The sequence below is a fragment of the Elaeis guineensis genome, chromosome 8 (genome assembly GCF_000442705.2).
Source record: "Elaeis guineensis isolate ETL-2024a chromosome 8, EG11, whole genome shotgun sequence".
Taxonomy (NCBI): Eukaryota; Viridiplantae; Streptophyta; class Magnoliopsida; order Arecales; family Arecaceae; genus Elaeis; species Elaeis guineensis.
In genome coordinates, this window is record NC_026000.2 from 122,826,878 (window position 1) to 122,846,465 (window position 19,588).

Consider the following 19,588-nt stretch of genomic DNA (forward strand, 5'->3'; position numbering starts at 1 on the left):
GCCCAGTAAGCAATGATCACTTCTCAACAGATTTCATCAGGCATTTAAGTAAATAATCATTTATAGAAAATAACATATAGAGTTCATCAATTCAAATCAATTTCAATATATAATATAATTCATGTCAAATTCATTTCTTTTTCAAAATTCAAGTTTTTTCCAGATTTCAATTTCTTTCGTTCTTAAATTTTTTCGTCAACCATGAGTTATGACCACATTTTTTCTGTGGCAAGGGTCATAATACCGCGTATCTGCATGCGTAGGCTGCGAATCATCTGGCAGCCATGTCTTTGGAACCGCTGGTCTCGCTCGGCGGTTTGTCGTTGGTCTCTCTGGCGACATGTCGCTGGTCTCGCTGGCGACATAAACCCTCAGGACAATCAATTGCCAACGTATATGCCCATTGGTGGGTCCTTTACATAGTCAGGTTATCAATTCATAATGTTTCTTATATCATAATTCTTCATAAATCATATTTCATATTCTAATTTCGATAATAAACATATAATCATATAGTATCGAAATCAATCAATATAATGCATCATGGAATCAATATGTTCAATCATGCTTATCATAACATTTCAAATAAGATATTTTCATAACAAAATACCATTCATCCAATTCATGCATCGTTTCACAAATCATGTCAAAAATATATTATAATTATCGATAAATCTAGAAAAAGTGAAACATTACTTACCTCGAACGCATTCCAATAAATCCACATAATTCTATAATTTTTCTTCCAAAAATTTTGTTCGTAGATCATATCATGATATCCCATGATCAAACATCCACAATCCTATACAGAATCAATTTCAATAATTAGAAAGAATACGAATACCATATTTCAACGGTTTAGATTGGGTTCCGATCATCTAATTTATCTAATCAAAATCTAATTAGGACCTAAACGATCCAAAGTTTGACTATCAGATCAAATCGGATTCGAAGTGATAGGACCGAAGTTTCTTCATCGATTTATAAATCAAGAGAGAGAAAATCAGAGGAGAGAGAATTCATGAGGTACAATTCGAATTGATTAGTGACAATCCAACATTACGATTGGTCCAATATCTCGAGTGGTGAAATCAACATGATCAAATCAAGTCATGACTAGATCGAGATCATGGATGATCAAATCTAAAGATTCATGGTCTCATCAAGGTGGGTGCTAGTACGCTGTCTGACAATCATGGATCAGGATTTTTCATTAGAATCAATCAGACTATTAAAAGAAATTCTTCATTCACTAACCTTTTTAGAGAAAGAATCAATCAAGAGAGAGAATATTTTAGAGAGAGAAAATTTTAGAGAGAGAAAATTCTAGAGAGAAAATTCATTTTGAATTCTTCAGACAATATGATTCAACAAATTTTGATCGATCAGATCAAATCATGGTCAGATTATCATATGGATAATTCAATAAAATCATGAGAAATAAAATCTAAAAATACCTGATCTGATCCAAGGGATGTCGGTATACCGTCCGACGATCACAGATCAAAAATCCATCACGAGGATCATTTAAATTCATCATCATCTTCTCAAAATTCTAAAAATCTAGGAGAGAGAAATAATCTAGAGAAAGAATTCTAGAGAGAGAAAGTAGAGAGAGAAAGTTCAATTCTATAAAGAGAAAATACTAGTTCAGACTGAAGGGAGAGAGGAAAGAGAGAGAAACTCTCTTTCTCATATTTTATTATTTATATCATTATTTATTAATTAATTTATTTTATTTTCTTTCTTCTTTTCTTTCTCTCTTTCTTTTTTTTTCTTCACAGAAGAGAGAGGAGAGAAAATTCTATTTATTATTATTATTATATTATTATTATTTTATTTTCTTCTTCTCTTTTTTTTTCTTTGCTTTTCTTTCTTTTCTTTTTCTTCTTTTTCTTTTCTTTTCTTTTCTTTTCCTTTTTCTTCTTTTTCCGTGGGTTTCTTTTGGGCCGAAACAGGGGACCGGCAAGTCCCCTCCTTGGCTGGCCGGCCGGCGGCGCAGCCGGCGTGGGTGGCCATCGACAGGAGGGGGGGCGATCCGACGGCAAGAGGGGACCAAACCCGGTGGTCGGCGGTGACCACCGGCGTCGGAATCAAAGAGAAACGGCAAAAAAATGAAGGTTACTTACGCAACAAAATCCGACGACTCCGATCGCCGACGAGCGTGCACATCGGCACGGGAAGGAAGGGGAGAAGAGAGGAAGGGGAGGAGGCTTACCTCCGTCGCTGGCGAAGCTTTTCCGGCGAGAAATTGGACGGCACAGGGACGGTCTTTCGTGGTGGATTTTCCGGCGATTGCCGTCGATTGAGCTTAGGATTTTTGGTGGAAAAGAGAAAGGAGGATCTCCTCCTTAAATAGGCCGGAGGGAGCTCGTCTCCGACTCCGATTGGGAGCTGGCGAGAGAGGAAGAAGACTCCCGATTGAGCTTAGGATTTTTGGTGGAAAGGAGAAAGGAGGGATCTCCTCCTTAAATAGGGCCGGAGGGAGCTCGTCTCCGACTCCGATTGGGAGCCGGCGAGAGGAGGAAGAAGAGTCTTCTCTCCTGTTTTTCTATTTTTTTTTTTTGTTCGTTTGGGCTTTGGCTGGGATTCTTACATGGGCCTCGGGCTATCACATTCTTCCCCTCTAAAAGAAATTTCGTCCTCGAAATTTTTCTTGCCTGAGTCTTCATAGTTTCTTACTTGAATCTCATCCACAAATATTTCAATATTCTAATTCTTGATGTAAAATTCATTCTTAAATTATTTCATAAGAAAAAGTCGGTACATCAAATATCGATCTAAAATGGAACCATTCATTTTCTTATTTATCAAGATCAACATCTCAAAGATTTTCAATATTTCAAGATTTCGAAATTATGATCTCATTTCTGTAAAAATTAATGTTCAATATCTCATGACTCAAATTAAAATCAAATCTATCTCTTGTGAATAGAAGAAGGTAAATGTCTCTATTCTTGCATAAAACTTCATTCATCATCATTAATTATTATTTATTTATTTCAAAATATTAACCACTCTTAATTTCAACCCATTATAAGATAAGAAAACATACTTCTATGAATCATATGATGACATCCCAATCAATCAAAATTTAAAAATATTTTCTCTTATTCGTACTTTCAAAGGTTGAAAATTTATCATTTCAATCTCATTCTTGAACTTTTGATATTTAATTCTCGATGCAACTTCATCGTTAAGTCATTTCATAAAGATCAATATTATCATTGTTGATTGAATCAATATCACTATTTTTAGTCATCGAAATTTTCTTACTCAAACCCTCAAACTCTTAAATATTCTAATTTTGAAGCAAATTTTATCATTAAGTCATTCCATAATAAAAATCAATAACTCAAAAATTGATCTAAATCAAAATTATATTTTTCTTATAATCAAAATCAATGTCTCTATTCTAAGTAAGTATATCAATTTTCTTTATCTAAACATTAACAACTCTTAATTAATCGATTCATTATCAAATTAAATTATAAATAACTCCAATCCATCTTTTGTAGAATAATCGTCAATATCAATAGATAACCTCAATCTTTTCCATTCAGTCAGAGCAATAATAATGATCAAAAGAGTTCTAACTTCAAATTTCATTATACCCTGGAGATAAATATTTGAGTATAATAATCTAAGATCGAAATCATCATTCGATAAACAATCTCAAATTCTTTCTAGTAATTAGAGAATTATAAAATTTAATTCTAGGATAGAAAAAATTTATCTCTAAATATTCTAAATCTAAAATAAAAATAAAGGTCCACTCATCCTAAAATTAGGATGCTAATTATTTTTGTAGCATAGTAGGTGGAAGCTCTACTTTTAAAAATCACATTAGGGATATCCAAAAATAATTTAAAATTTTAAAATATTATTCTTTCTAATATCAATAAATTTTTGTATCAAACCATATCATCTATCATAATTCTTTAACTCAAAGGGTCAACATTCTGACTTACTCAAAGTAGTCCAGATTACCATGCTTCCGCTGCGCACTCTGATCTAATAATCAAAATTTCTTAGGTTCACCAAAAAAAGTTTGATCAAATTATTTTTTTATCCTAAAATTTTAAATTTCAATTGAAATCAAAGATTAACTTTCGATTTTCATTCATACCTTTACTGGTGTACAATAATCTTGATTAACCCTTGAGTCCAATATTATATTTAAACCATCATATAGATTTACTATAATCAATATGAATCAAATCTCAATTCTCATATCAATTCAATTCGATAATTTTCAAACCAAAAATTTTTATAAGTCAAATTAATGAAGAAAAAAATCCTTCGATGCTCCACCAAATTTGGACATAATTTAATATATAAGAACTTTAAATCATTATTTTTTTTTAAAATTTCTATCATTAGGATCTTCAATATCTATCAAATATCCTTTCATAACAATCATACAAGCTTCAAAAAATCAAATCTTCATTTAATAGTAGATTCAATTAGGGACCTCATTAACAAAAGCAAAGGAACTCCATATCAATTCCTAAATCCCAAATTTTTAAATTGTAAATTTACATGGATCCCTTAATCTGAAATAAATATAAATCAGATCTTTTATCTTAATCTGAATATATCAATTTTTATTAACAACCTCAACAATAATATCAGAAAATCTCTTGATCAACTTAGATACGAAATCTTTAAATTAAAATTTCATACACATCATGTAATCTCCAAGAGACATAATAAGATCCATTATTTAGATCTAAGGATGATGATTTAAAGATTCCAGTACGATGAATATTCTACAACCTCATAATCGATTTCTTCAATAAGAAATAGGTTTCTTTGCAATATCCTCAAATATGCATTCATCCTAATATGCCACTTTATATATAATCCACATACCAAATTCAATTTCGATAAATATTCCAATCAAGCATCATAAAAGATTTTTCTTAGTTCATCCTGGAATAATATTTTATCGTCAAATTTTATTTGTCAATAATAGTCAACTTCTCAACTAAAAGTAATATCATAGTATTATTCTTATATCAAATTTGAACTTACGATTCACTTGAATAACCAATGATCAAATTAATAACCACAATGCACAATAAAATTTTAGGTCAATCATTTTGTGATTACTTTCGATCAGGATCTAACTAATCATATCATGATCTATAGATTATCCATCATATTTCAAACTCCATATATCATAATCTCTTGTGATCCTTTTATATATAATCTCAATATTTAATCAAAATTTTTAAATATTTCTTCCACTACAATCATCAAAGATCTACACTATAATGTCCTTAGTGTCTATCCACTAACACTCCTTCTATATACATCTTAGTTTATCTACTAACGCTCTGATACCACTTTAATTGTCACGCCCCCGATCCGAGATTGTGAATCGAGGGTCATGGCAACCGCCGCATACTATAGAAAACTCTTTCTATAAGCATGCAAGGCATCTTATCATGCTATTCTAAAACAACAGCGGAATAATTAGACAATAATTTAAATCCAAAACATAACGACCTAAATTTTTTTCTTTAATGTCTCAATAAATTCAACAATGATTCATAGGCCTTACATCAATTTCAATAAGACTTTCAACCTAAAATAAAAGTATAGAGATTCTGCTTCTGATCACTCTTCCATTCATATCTTGTATCATCTTAATTCCTCAACATCTGTAAAAACAATAAAAATAGGAGGTAATGAGCTAGACAGCCCAGTAAGCAATGATCACTTCTCAATAGATTTCATTAGGCATTTAAGTAAATAATCATTTATAGAAAATAAGAATATAGAGTTCATCAATTCGAAATCAATTTCAATTATGCAATATAATTCATGCCAAATTCATTTCTTTTTCGAAAATTCAAGTTTCTTTCCAGATTTCAATTTCTTTCGTTCTTAAATTCCTTTCGTCAATCATGAGCTATGACCATATTTTTCTGTGGCAGGATCATAATACCGTGTATCTGCTTGCGGTAGACTGCAAATCATCTGCAGCCATGTCCTTTAGAATCGCTGGTCTCGCTGGCGGTTTGTCGCTGGTCTCTCTGGCGACATGTCGCTGGTCTCGCTGGCGACATAAACCCTCAGGACAATCAATTGCCAACGTATATGCCCCCATTGGCGGGGTCCTTTACATAGTCAGATTGTCAATTAATAATGTTTCTTATATCATAATTCTTCATAAATCATATTTCATATTCTAATTTCGATAATAAAACATATAATCATATAGTATCGAAATCAATCAATATAATGCATCATGGAATCAATATATTCAATCATGCTTCATCATAACATTTCAAATAAGATATTTTCATAACAAAATACCATTCATCCAATTCATGCATCGTTTCACAAATCATGTCAGAAAAATACATTATAATTTGCCGATAAATCTAGAAAAAGTGAAACATTACTTACCTCGAACGCATTCCAATAAATTCACATAATTCTATAAATTTTTCTTCCAAAAATTCTGTTCGTAGATCATATCATGATATCCCATGATCAAACATCCACAATCCTATACAGAATCAATTTCAATAATTAGAAAGAATACGAATACCATATTTCAACGGTTTAGATTGGGTCGATCCTCTAATTTTATCTAATCAAAATCTAATTAGGACCTAAACGATCCAAAGTTTGACTATCAGATCAAATCGGATTCGAAGTGATAGGACCGAGGTTTCTTCATCGATTTCATAAAATCAAGTGGAAAGAGAAAATTAGAGGAGAGAGAATTCATGAGGTACAATTCGAATTGATCAGGTGACATAATCCAACATTACGATTGGTCCAATATCTCGAGTGGTGAAATCAACATGATCAAATCAAGTCATGACTATATCGGGATCATGGATGATCAAATCTAAAGATTCATGGTCTGATCAAGGTGGGTGCCAGTACGCTGTCTGACAATCATGGATCAGGGTTCTTCATTAGAATCAGATCAGACTATTAAAAGAAATTTCTTCATTCACTAATCTTTTTAGAGAGAGAATCAATCAAGAGAGAGAATATTTTAGAGAGAGAAAATTTTAGAGAGAGAAAATTCTAGAGAGAGAAAACTCATCTTGAATTTTTCAGACAATATGATTCAACAAATTCTGATCGATCAGATCAAATCATGCTCAGATTATCATGTGGATAATTCAATAAAATCATGAGAAATAAAATCTAAAAATACCTGATCTGATCAAAGTGGATGTCGGTATACCGTCCGACGATCACAGATCAAAAATCTATCATGAGGATCATTTAAATTCATTATCATTCTTTTCAAAATTCTAGAAATCTTAGGAGAGAGAAATAATCTAAAGAGAGGATTCTAGAGAGAGAAAGTAGAGAGAGAAAATACTAGTTCAGACTGAAGGGAGAGAGAGAAGAGAGAGAAACTCTCTTTCTCATATTTTATTATTTATATCATTATTTATTAATTAATTTATTTTATTTTTCTTTCTTCTTTTCTTTCTCTCTTTCTTTTTTTTTTTCTTCACAGAAGAGAGAGGAGAGAAAATCCTATTTATTATTATTATATTATTATTATTTTATTTTTTTCTTCTCTTTTTTTTTCTTTGCTTTTTTTTTCTTTTCTTCTTTTTCTTCTTTTTCTTTTCTTTTTCTTTTCTTTTCCTTCTTCTTCTTCTTTTCTTCTTCTTTTCCCGTGGGTTTCTTTTGGGCCGAAACAGGAGACCGGCAAGTCCCCTCCTTGGCTGGCCGGCCGGCGGCGCAGTCGGCGTGGGGCGGCCGTCAGCAGGAGGGGGGGCGATCCGGCGGCAAGAGGGGGACTAAACCCGGTGGTCGGCGGTGACCACCGGCGTCGGAATCAAAGAGAAACGACAAAAAAATGAAGGTTACTTCCGCAATAAAATCCGGCGACTCCGGTCGCCGGCGAGCGTGCACATCGGCACGGGAAGGAAGGGGGAGAAGAGAGGAAGGGGAGGAGGCTTACCTCCGTCGCCGGCGAAGCTTTTCCGGTGAGAAATTGGACGGCACAGGGACGGTCTTCCGTGGTGGATTTTCCGGCGATTGCCGTCGATTGAGCTTAGGATTTTTGGTGGAAAGGAGAGAGGAGGGATCTCCTCCTTAAATAGGGCCGGAGGGAGCTCGTCTCCGACTCCGATCGGGAGCCGGCGAGAGGAGGAAGAAGACTCCCTCCCTATTTTTCTATTTTTTTTTTTTTTTGTTCATTTGGGCTTTGGCTGGGATTCTTACATGGGCCTCGGGCTATCACATATCTGTTGATCATTTCTAGTGTCATACAAGTTGTTGGCCTCTAAGAGCATCATTCTTGTCATAATTCAAGGATTAGTAGCAAATATTTAATAAATAGGAAAATTTTGTTACTTGGTCTATGACTATTAAGAGTTATGAGTTATATATTAATTTACATATTTTGTGTCTAAGCTTGAGCAGTATCTCAATATGAAGTAGAAAAGGCTGTTTATGCATTATCTTAATTGTATTCATTGTGGAGTGTAAGTGTGAGGAGTTCAAGTTGTACTTGAAAATTAATATCTTCAGAGAGTTATGAAACTAGGAACAGCTGCCATTATTGATTTTGTCATCATTTTAAATCCAAATGATTATCTTTGTGCTCTACAATTTTTAGGATTATTTTCTGTTGCCAGTTCTTAGATCTCTAATTCATTTTCTTTGTGCAAATCACAAGTTTTTGCCACCTCTAGTACTTATTCATAATAGATTAAGATTGGCATTCATAGCCAAAAATTATTGGGGCTTAGGTTTGTTAACATGGCTAGAAAGTGCTGATCCCACAAATGTGGAGGACTAACAATAGGGGCTCTATGACATGATTGCATATCTCTTAGTGAGGTGGTTTAAGGTGATCATGATAGGTTGCCATTTATCCTCTCCCCCCCTCCCTAAGGTGGATTTCTTATTTTGGAAATGTGTTAGTGGCATTATATGGATGTTTATGGTAGGTATAAAGCATAGAGTTTGCAAGGTAACCTTACTAGTTTCTGATGGTAGTTTGGATGAATAATTTAGGAAGGTTTTTCCTAGATTTCTCAATTGATTTAAAGTTGGTCCAGACCATGAATCCGTGACACATCGCTGCAGGAATACTTGGTTGAAGGCTAAGAGGTTCCCTTTTTCTTCTATCAGGTGTGAGGTAAATACATGAATGGAGAGAACAGTTCTCATATGATAGTTGGAAGAGGGTGTGTAAGGAAAAGGCTGGTCCTTTAGGTTGACTTTTTTTTTTTTTTTGAGAGGATTTCTTTTTGTAAAATTATTCAGAGACATATTATAAGTACCTATCAGATGGAAGCTCCAATTATAGATCTTGACTCCGATTAAATTCACTGAAGATGGGATTGTACTTTAAAAATTATGTACTCAAAAGAAAACAAAATATTTTTATATAACTATACTTTCCTAGTGCAACATCAATGTCAATGTTAGATACCATCCAAGTAGAAACTGGCATGAACACTTGTTGAAACAGAAATATGAAGAGAAATAAGAGAAAACTAAGGAATAGTGCGGCTGTGGGGCATTCCTAAGGCAATCTATGGTTCTTGGCTTTCCTTTCAGATTCATATCTCTCCATAAAGGTAATATATATTACAAGAGCCTTATGGAAAATTTAAGAGAGAAAGGCTTTAGAGAGGTCAAGGGATGCAGTATGAATTCACTAGGAAAGAGAGTGCTCAAGGCAAACAAGTAGGACCTTTATGAAAGGGATAGGTAAGAGCACTTCCATCCTTCACTACCCTAGTAGAACCAAGGCTAAGGCTGGAGCCAATGGGTTCGAGCTGGCCCGACTGCAGGTCGGGCTTTGGGCTAGGTCCGAATAGAATCAGGCCGGGTTTGGACTCGAATATAGAGCGCATTTTATTTTCATACTGGGCTCAGGCCTATCATTGACCTGGCTTGGGCCCGAGCCCATTTGTAAGTCCGATTCTAGTCGGAATACATTGTTCACTGCCACCACATCCCTCTGGTCTCTTCCCATACACTCGTGAAAGGTAAGGAGAATCTTAACAGTTCCAAGGGTTGCTTGGCTCGGAAGCAGGTGGAACGAAGCCAGACAGACCTGGCCATGTTCATCATCACCTACACCGCCAAGCACAACCACCCGCTTCCCACCCACCGCAACTCCCTCGCTGACAGCACTCGCCAAAAGTTTCCCCCTCCTCCCTCCACAACCCCGCCGCCCAATGTCGGCAACAGAGCTGGTGATGGCGAGCACCTCCCTCCTGTCAATCCATCCTCAAGTCCACCATCGTCCTCTACAACCGTTGGCCTCTCCCCCACTACCCCACTCACAGCCTCCATGGAGGATAAGCTCCACCACAAACGTCCGCCCAACAAGAGGGAGGACGGCAGCGAGGTAGACAACGACAAGGAAGAAGAGGAAGAGGGTGTGCTACTGGTAGAAGACATGGAAGTGATGGGCAAGGACGGGTTGCTCTTCATGGGTTTAGATGAGTCTTCTAGGGCCCCAGTGGCCTCGATCGCCACATCCACTACAGCGATGGATGCCGTCGCCTCCACCTTCGACGATGATGGCGACTTTGGGGAGCGCTCGCACTGGAGCAGAAGTCCTTAGAGAGGTTGGAAGTTGAGAGAGAGAGAGAGAGAGGAAGGAGAGAAACAGAGGGAGAGGAAGGGGGTTCGGGCTGGCCTAAATGTGTTCTGGCCAGGCCCGGGCTTGATTTTTCCTAAAATCATAGGGCCAAAGCCAGGCTCGAAGTTCAAAAAAATTTTCGGGCCAGGCTTGAGTAGGGGTGGGGCCTAGCCCTAACCAAGGCTGACTATGAGGTGATGCTATGGTTCACCTTGACGGCCTGTTTGTTGGGTATGGCTCTTAAGGGGAGCTTTCCCATGTGCATGTTCCTTCATTCTCTTCAAAAAGAGCATTGTGGCTTGTTAATTGGTCGAAGCTAGTATTATCACATTTTTTAGAAACATTTTCCAGTGGTGATCTCATGTCATGTGTGCATAGGATATTGGAACATGCTGTATATATATATAGAGAGAGATATTGCAGAATGGAGGTAAAGGGGCTTGATGCTTTACATAGAATGCATAGATCATGGGTAAAAGTTGTTAGTCATCATTAAGAACCCTTCAGTAAATTACTCTCCCTTCCTTCCCATCTAGAGCAAAGGGAACATTACTTCCTCCCCCACTTTCTAAATTCTTTCGAAAACCAACATGTTAGGATTAATGGAGGTGGTTGTATTATGTTTGAATGGAATGAGTGAAGGAGTTGAGAGTCTACGGGAGAAAGAGGGTGTGCTAGGTTTGAATGAAGGTAAGGGATGAGAGAAATTGACGATTTTGGGAAGAATGCTGTGCAGTAGGAGTGTGGGATCGGGGATGGGATGAGGGAGGTGGGTGGTTGTGGATTGAGGGTTGGAATCGAGAAAGCATTTGTTCCATTTCCTTGTAGGTTCTGGTATATGAAAAATGTTTAGAATATTTATTTAAAAAATTCCTTTTTGTCCTTTTTTTTTTGTTTTGATTCTTTTTAAAATTATGTCTGAGATACTCTTTTATTAGCTAAGAAGGTAGTTTTGTGCTAATGATGTGGAGGTTTTTCTCTTTCTCAGGTTATTGCATGATTGTTAGTGTGACTTTAGTGATATCATTATTGTAATATATATGACAGATGTCTACTGTAGATGTTTCTATTTTGGTCTATTTTCATTTTATATTGTTAACATGGTGGTCAATGCCTTTTTTCTTGATTTGAACTTGGTCCTCCTGATCAACAAAAAATTGATGCATTTGCTGGATTGCATGGGCAGAGATTGTACCTTTTGGGAAAGCCCACTTGGGTGCAGATCAGATGAAACCTAACCATCTAGGTAGTCTTTCAATTGACTTAGTAACTCCAAGAGAAAGGTTAGCCGAATATTTATCACTTTTGTCACTTATCCACTTCATATCAAATCTTGTCATGTCATTTTATACCAAAATTAGAAACACAACTGTGCTTGTGATGGACCTACATAACACTCACTTTGGACTTTACAGCATTAGATTTTAGAAAGTTTGAATCAATCTGGCTTGAAACCAAGGTTGAAAGTTTTGGCATTGGAAGCCAAGCTGATCAGGTTCCATTACAGTGCTGTACATGAATATAATGTACTGACACACCATATCTAGTTGGTGCCTACACAGCAAAGGTGGCACCAACAACCATACATCGATATGGTATGGTACCAAGAGGCATAGAGAGTATTGGCCTTGCACCAAAAGATATGGTACTCTCGGTACATTAAGTCTTTGTCAATTACAAAAATGTTGATGTATCTTATACAACCCTGTTTCTACAGACTAGAGAAGTCAACGGGGATGGATACCTGAATGTTCTATCCATCTCTAAATGGATCGGAGCAGTTTTGACCAAAATTAAATGGGGATGGTTTCAATGATAGGTTTAAAAAAAATTAAAAACCATCTGATTTTGGTTTTAGTTATGGTTTTGATGATTCTCCAATCCGAAATAGAACTGACAAACATACCTGATATTTTAAGATCCTTAGTATCCTTTATATTTTGTGTAAATCCAAAATGTTATATTATGAATATGGTTAGTTATGGATTATATTATGAAAATTAAGGATAATATTTTTAATAATGAATTTCGTACCAGTTTGAACCGATCGGTATATCTCGTATCGAGCAGGACTGACGGGGAACCGGGACAGTTCAGCTGCAGAGAATGGTACACCAGAGGAGGGAGAGAAAAGAGAGGAAGAGAGAGAGAAGGAGAGGGAGAGGGAATACAACGCCGTTAAAGGCTAGCGGTGGCCCACTGCGGCCATCGGAGGGCCGCAAAAGCCTCTGTTGCTGGTCTCTCCCGATAAGGCTTTTAAATGAGCGAGAAAGAGGGGGGAACGATGTATCGGAGAGAGATTGCTGTAGTTTGCCGGGTGGCCGCTGTGGCCATCGAGTGGCAGAAACTGCGTGGGGGAGTACGGCTGTGGAACAGGGACGATCACCCCTATTTCTTCATCGTGTTTTTTTAAAAAGCGATGGATAGTGAAGCTGGCAATGGGTTTGTCGGCTTCACTTTTTGAATTTTTTAAAAAAAATTAAAAATAGTGAAGGAGGCAGTGGGCATCGCCCCTATTTCACATCTGTGGCGCTGCAAGCGTGGAGTACACCGTCTAACAGCTATAGCGTACCGTCGGAGGCTGTCCAACGACCTCTCCGACGTCTTTCCCTCCCTCTTTTTCTTTCTTCCCCCATCTCTATCTCTCTCTTTTTCTTCTTTTTTCTCTTCTTGGTTCGCTTCCTTTGCCTGTGTCGGTTCACGCCGATCCGATGCGATACGGATCCGTATCGATCCGTACCATCGGCTGGCCGGCATGGGTTTCGGTACCGAGTTCGTGAACCTTGATCTTTAATTTGGTTATTTATATGTGAAAATTTTGAAAGAACAAAAAAGTTGATGGTGGTTATGGTTTTTTATTTTAAAAACAGATCAGTTTTGGTTTCAATTTCAGGGGCAGTAGTGGATTTTGGTTTCAGTTTCAGGGGTAGTAGGGGATTTCGGTTTTGGTTTTGGTTTTTTCACTAACCACACCGAATATGCCCCATTGACATCCCTACTACAAGGCTTGGGTGTGATCTTGGACTTTGTACTGCTTAGGGTATGATCTTTGTCTGACTAGCTCAACAAGGCTCAGTGTGATCTTGGACTTTCTTAGAAACTGCTTAGGGTATGATCTTCCTAGGACTTGCTGAACTACCATTTGAACATGATGTATTCTTCTTTGAAACAATCTTCTCATATGTTTTTTCTCCATACTTTATGTCATCTTGTTATGTATGTGTAACACGCTTCCTAAATTTGCATGCTTCTGGATAACTAGATTGGGAGCCTAACCCACAACTTGTGCTTTTCATTTAAGAAAATTTGTGCTAGCTATTGTCACTATCAAAGAACACTCTTTCTTTATGTTGAGTTTGGCATGCTTCAGTAGTTAAACGTTAATATAACTGATATACTTTTGACTTCCTGACATTGCAATATATCTATTTTTCCTCCTTACCAGGACATGCAGCATATGCTTGCAGGCTTATTAATAGTGTACTCATCAATAATGTGGTCAATCATATGCTTTGCAGAAATTTTTTCTTGGAGGGAGGTTTATCTTTGGACCTGATGTGAGATCACTGTTTCTCACGATGTTCCTCATTATTGCGCCTGTGTCAATTTTTTGTGTATTTGTCGCCAGAAAACTAATGGATGATTTTTCTCGTCATTCGGGAATTTCGATAATGGTAGTAGCTGTTGCTTTCACATTATATGTGAGTATCACTTCTGTCATGTTTATACATTATGATTTCCCTCCCACTGTTCTTAGAAGGTTTGAATTTGTTTTATCATTGTAAAGGATCTTATAGTTTCAATTGAGTTTGTAAGAAAAGGATTTTCCATATACCTCAGATATTGACTGTTTTGAGTAAATCCAGTGCTTGTAATCAGGAAGTATCAGGCTTCGGCCGTATACCATGTTTGTTAGTCTAACTTGCTGCCGTGTTTTAGATAACTTAACAATACTCTTAATCCATCCTGAAATACTGACTAGAAAATGGATTTCAGCATTATTGGTTTATAATTTATTCACATCCATCAAATAGACCATCCTATTTTTATGATTTGTTTCATGTCAGTTTTTTAGCTACATAAATGATTTCAAGTTACTAATGAAAATAATATAGATCGCTTAGTGATTTAACTAAAATGGGTGTGTTAATTCTTCTCAAATGTGTTTGTAGCATTTTTAATGAAGACTTGTTACAATATATTTCAGGATAAGTCTGCAAATATTGTTTTATATCTATCCTTGTTCATAATTACTTGACACAAGTGTGCAGGAATGAGAAATGAGTTTACGTCTAATATCTCTTATATTGACGTTGGCTCATGCATCCAATCTTGTCAGCAAGGAATCCTCACGTTTTCTTGTTTTCCAAGTGAAGGAACCTGCAATCTGGTCCTCGCCTAAATTGGTAGTTGGAGATTTCTTTCCAAGACCATTTATTTGAAGTAACAAAAGTCATCATATTCTTGGTCTTTCATCTAAACCTGGATTTATCATGTCTTTCAAGACAGTATGTCAAGAGAGTTGGAAACTTGGTATACTTATGCGAGCCTTTATCTCACATTGCTTTGCGAAAAATGGTTGCGATGCTTCCACAGTCTTCTACCGCTCACCTTGTGATTTTCACTTGTTTCATACATTACATATCCTGGTAAAGTACAAGTTGTAAAACTTGCATGATTTATGCTGTTCTACAAGATGGAGATGAAACTAAAAAAATCATACTATTCTTATGCTAAAGTTTTTTTTTTTTTTTTGGCACCCACCCCCCCCCTCCCTCCAATAGATCTCTTCTGGACGATTTTATTTTAGCACTTGGGAATAGAAGCCATTATGACTTCCAGGACAACATAACGTGCCTTGTGTAACTGATGTCTCATGATGTTGCTTATGTTTTCCTTCATTCCTTTAAGCTAACCCATATAGTCCCTGCAATGGATTGCCGAAAATAACAAGCTTTTGAATATTAACCTTCTTGACTTGATTTTTTTTCAAGTTCCTGCCCGATATCTTCCTTCCAAATTAAATATCTTGTTTACCATCTGGGATTTTCATAGGTTGTGGAATGCAAGTTACTGGTTAAGCTAACTATGAATTAGTGTGCCCTCCCGTGGGTACTGACTCAAATAATGTGTCTGTTGAGCTATATATTGCATACTATGTTTGTATCATCAGTGACTACAATTTTAACCCTAATTGTCACATCATCCTCTATTTGGGAGAGGTTCTAGGTTTGAGCCTGGGAGGTGCATCCCCAATGTTTGGATCTTGGTAATTTAATTCTATTGCCTTCCCTCCTTTTCCCCCACATTGGTAATGCTTTTGCTGGATGTTTGCTAATGTTTTCAAGATGAAGTTAACATAAACTAAGGCTACTCTAGCTCAGCAGTAAGACTCATAACCAAGTTTGGGTATCTAATACAAAAGTTCCTTATCATTTTATGTGTACTTTGATTTTAATACACAGTAATTTATTCGACAGTGATATATTGTTGTGCTCAAGGCTGTTACCTATTTTTTAAAGATAATAGTTTGATACAGGCTGTATGTTTCAGGATATAGCTCTTCTACTTCTCACATCTGGTAGAGATCCAGGTATAATACCTCGTAATGCACGTCCTCCAGAACCTGAAGGCTATGATGGTAATACTGAAATTGGGGGTAGTCAAACCCCACAATTAAGTTTGCCTCGAATGAAAGATGTTGTTGTCAATGGGATCACTGTGAAGATCAAATACTGTGATACATGCATGCTCTATCGACCTCCTCGCTGTTCTCATTGCTCAGTCTGCAACAACTGTGTGGAACGTTTCGACCATCACTGCCCATGGGTTGGGCAATGCATAGGGCTTGTGAGTTTCATTAGTTTTAGATACGAATATTTAAGCTTCGTTTCTGTTTTGATATGCAATTTACAAGCTTATGATAACTTCAGAATAGACAAAGGAATAATTGAGAATTTATAAGATGGGAGAGAACTTATAATACAGTAATTATTTTCTTTCTATGGTTTATGAATGTCGTCAATATACAATGTTAATTTTCTCTTGTTGTTGTCCTAATGAGATTGACTTTTAGGTTAGCCTAATGGAGACAGTTGGCAGCAGAGCAGTATCGATGGCATGAATATAAAACTTATGCTTGCTGAATTAGATTCAAGTGGATGATATCTTTAGAATAGAAAAAAGGAATAATTAAAAATTTATGAGATGGGAGAGAACTTGTAATATTGTACTTATTTCCTTCCTGTAGTTATATGAATGTCATCAATATAAACTAAGCATTTTTCTCTTGCTATCGTCCTAATGAGATCAGCTTTCTAAGCAGAATATGTGCTTGTAGACTTGCATCTTCATTTTGGTTCTTTTTTGGCTACCGACCTCATGAGATTTTTACAACTCATTATTTTTCACTAGGTTGATTCAGTGCTAATACAATCTTCCTATATTATGCTAATCACTGATCTACTTTGTGTTTTAATGCAGCGAAACTACCGTTTCTTTTATATGTTTGTCTTCTCAACAACTCTACTCTGCATCTATGTTTTTGGATTCTGCTGGGTGTATGTAATTAGAATAAAGAATGCTGAGCAAACATCTATCTGGAGAGCAATGATCAAGACTCCAGCTTCCATTATTTTGATAATTTACACTTTTTTATCTGTGTGGTTTGTTGGTGGCTATCTGTCTTCCATTTATATCTCATGAGTACAAACCAGGTAATTTATTTGCCTTCTGAGAATTCCCTTGTAGAGAGAGATTATTTATGTCAGGATCATCTTTTTCATAATATTCGGATATTCTCTTTCCTAGTAGACTACTTATGAGAACTTCAGATATCGTTATGACCGGCGAGATAACCCATACAATAGAGGAGTGGTGGCAAACTTCAAAGAAATTTTCTTCACATGCATTCCTCCTTCAAAGAACAAATTCCGGACAAGAGTGCCACGAGAACAGGGATTTCAGTCAGGATCACTGGGTGGAGCTTTTATCAGTCCAAACATGTGGAAACCAGTTGGTGATCTTGAGATGGGCAGGAAGCCTGTGCTGTGGGATGAAGCAAGGATTGGGGCAGATGTTAATGATTTACAAGCAGGTCTGAGTGACACCGACAGTCTGGATGACAAGAATGGCAGGTTTGGTGATGCATCCCCAGATTTAAGGAGGGAGACCAGCCCGACAGAGGGCTTGCAAGGGCATGCAGTGTTACACCCACGGCGGTCGAGTTGGGGACATAGAAGTGGAAGCTGGGAGATGCCACTGGAAGTATTGGCTCTGGCAGATGGGGCTGGGGAATCGAATCTCGCTAGTAGAGGCAAAGTGAGTGCAGGAAATTAGTAAGGTTCTTGCACCGAGACATGAACCGAAGGCAGTGCAGGAAATCAGTAAGGTTTCTGCACCCGAATTCAGGGATCTAATGCAAGTGGGTAGTGTAGTTAAGAAGGCAGGCCTGAAGCTTCCCATATTGTCCTCGTCTGTGGACACTTGAGGAAGGATCACTGTTCTTGGTGGATACCATGTGTCAATATGATCCTTTCATGTTGTCTTTTTTTCATTTTTCCTTTCTTCTTGATTCTTGTTGCAGCTTGTGTTATGGTTTCGATTTGCGAAGTCAATTCTTTGTCAGGACTGGACTCTTAATTTGGTTTTAGTGGTGTATATGTTAATGGGGTGTTGATTCGGAATTCGGAAAAATAAAAGAACTTATTGTTTGGTCAATTATTCATTGTGGTTGGACAAATAGTATTCATTGTGGTTGGACAAATAGATATCCTATAATATCTGTTAAGTTTCAAAGGCACCTCTTTGAATTCATTGAGGTTCATGAGCAATCAATATGGATGCTCATCTTATTGCTGGTAAGGATCAAAAGTCTACTTGGAGGATCCCATCGGCAATCAGGGAGCTCTTTCATGGATTATCTACCTTGGCGTTAGGAAGGAGATGGTGTAAAAAGACCTATCGATAACCTCAAGGTGAATGCCTACAAAACAATATGCTCCCACTTGGAGTTATGCAGGAGGCTAAAATCCCGCCAATTGATTCTTTTCATTACAGATCATGTTAATTTAAATCTTTAGTGTTTCCTTTCCACAGAGCAGATTTTGCATAAATCCATTTACTTATCAACTTTGGATTTTTTTTTTTTTTTTTGGCATAATGATAAATTTTTAGGATTCCTGGGTAATTACATCTGTTGGTCTAAATATGAGATGAGCGGTAGTTTAAACAAATATGTATGTGACATTCCAAATAAATGTATTGGATGACCTGCAAAAATTCAATAGATATTCAACAAATGTATATTGCCCATCTCATACTTAGATTGAAGAATTAAATTCTTCAAGGATCTCTAATTATGTACTATTTTGTTAAAAAAAAAATATTCTAACCATCTCCTGCAGAACCAATAATTAAAGGGATTTTTATGCAAAATTCACTTCAAGAATTATGTTATACTAGCTTAGAACTCCGAGATGCACAGCATGTATTTATTTTTTTTAAATAATATTTTTATAAATTAAAATTTTAATATAATATAAAAGATATCATGGATGATACCAAACATTCTAAATAAAAATATAAATATTTAAAAATATTTTAAAAAATATAATATTTAAAAAATATTTTATTTTATTGAACTATTTTATTCTATTTATTTTATATATATTTTAAATTTATGTTAATTTTGAGACATAAAAATGTTATATTTTTTTAAAGTTATGTTTCCTAAGTCATCTGCCGTAGCTTTCATCAGGGTACTCCCATCTTCAGCAGAAAGACAAGGCATGGAACAGACCGTGTAAGTGTGTGCTTAAAATTTTTTCACCCATATGAAATATTTTTTTTGTAAATTTTTCATTGAAACTCATCGTCGTTTTAATATTTGTTGAAGCTTCATTAGATAATATTCTTGTTAGTTATAATAACTTTTTGGATCGAGGACGGGACATCCTTCTTATAGCATTCCAACTAAAATCAATTTAT

At 36.2% G+C, this 19,588-nt stretch overlaps 1 protein-coding gene across 1 annotated transcript in view; it reads left to right on the forward strand.

Moving 5' to 3' along the window:
• The window catches only part of LOC105061411 (probable protein S-acyltransferase 7), a 32,508-nt gene extending 14,189 nt beyond the window's left edge, over positions 1 to 18,319 (forward strand). Inside the window, 5 exon segments of the mRNA XM_010945446.4 lie at positions 14,119 to 14,301; positions 16,154 to 16,450; positions 17,084 to 17,276; positions 17,279 to 17,316; positions 17,414 to 18,319. Coding sequence (XP_010943748.2) covers positions 14,119 to 14,301; positions 16,154 to 16,450; positions 17,084 to 17,276; positions 17,279 to 17,316; positions 17,414 to 17,938 — 1,236 coding nt within the window. The 3' untranslated portion in view covers positions 17,939 to 18,319.
• The last annotated feature ends 1,269 nt before the right edge of the window (positions 18,320 to 19,588 follow it).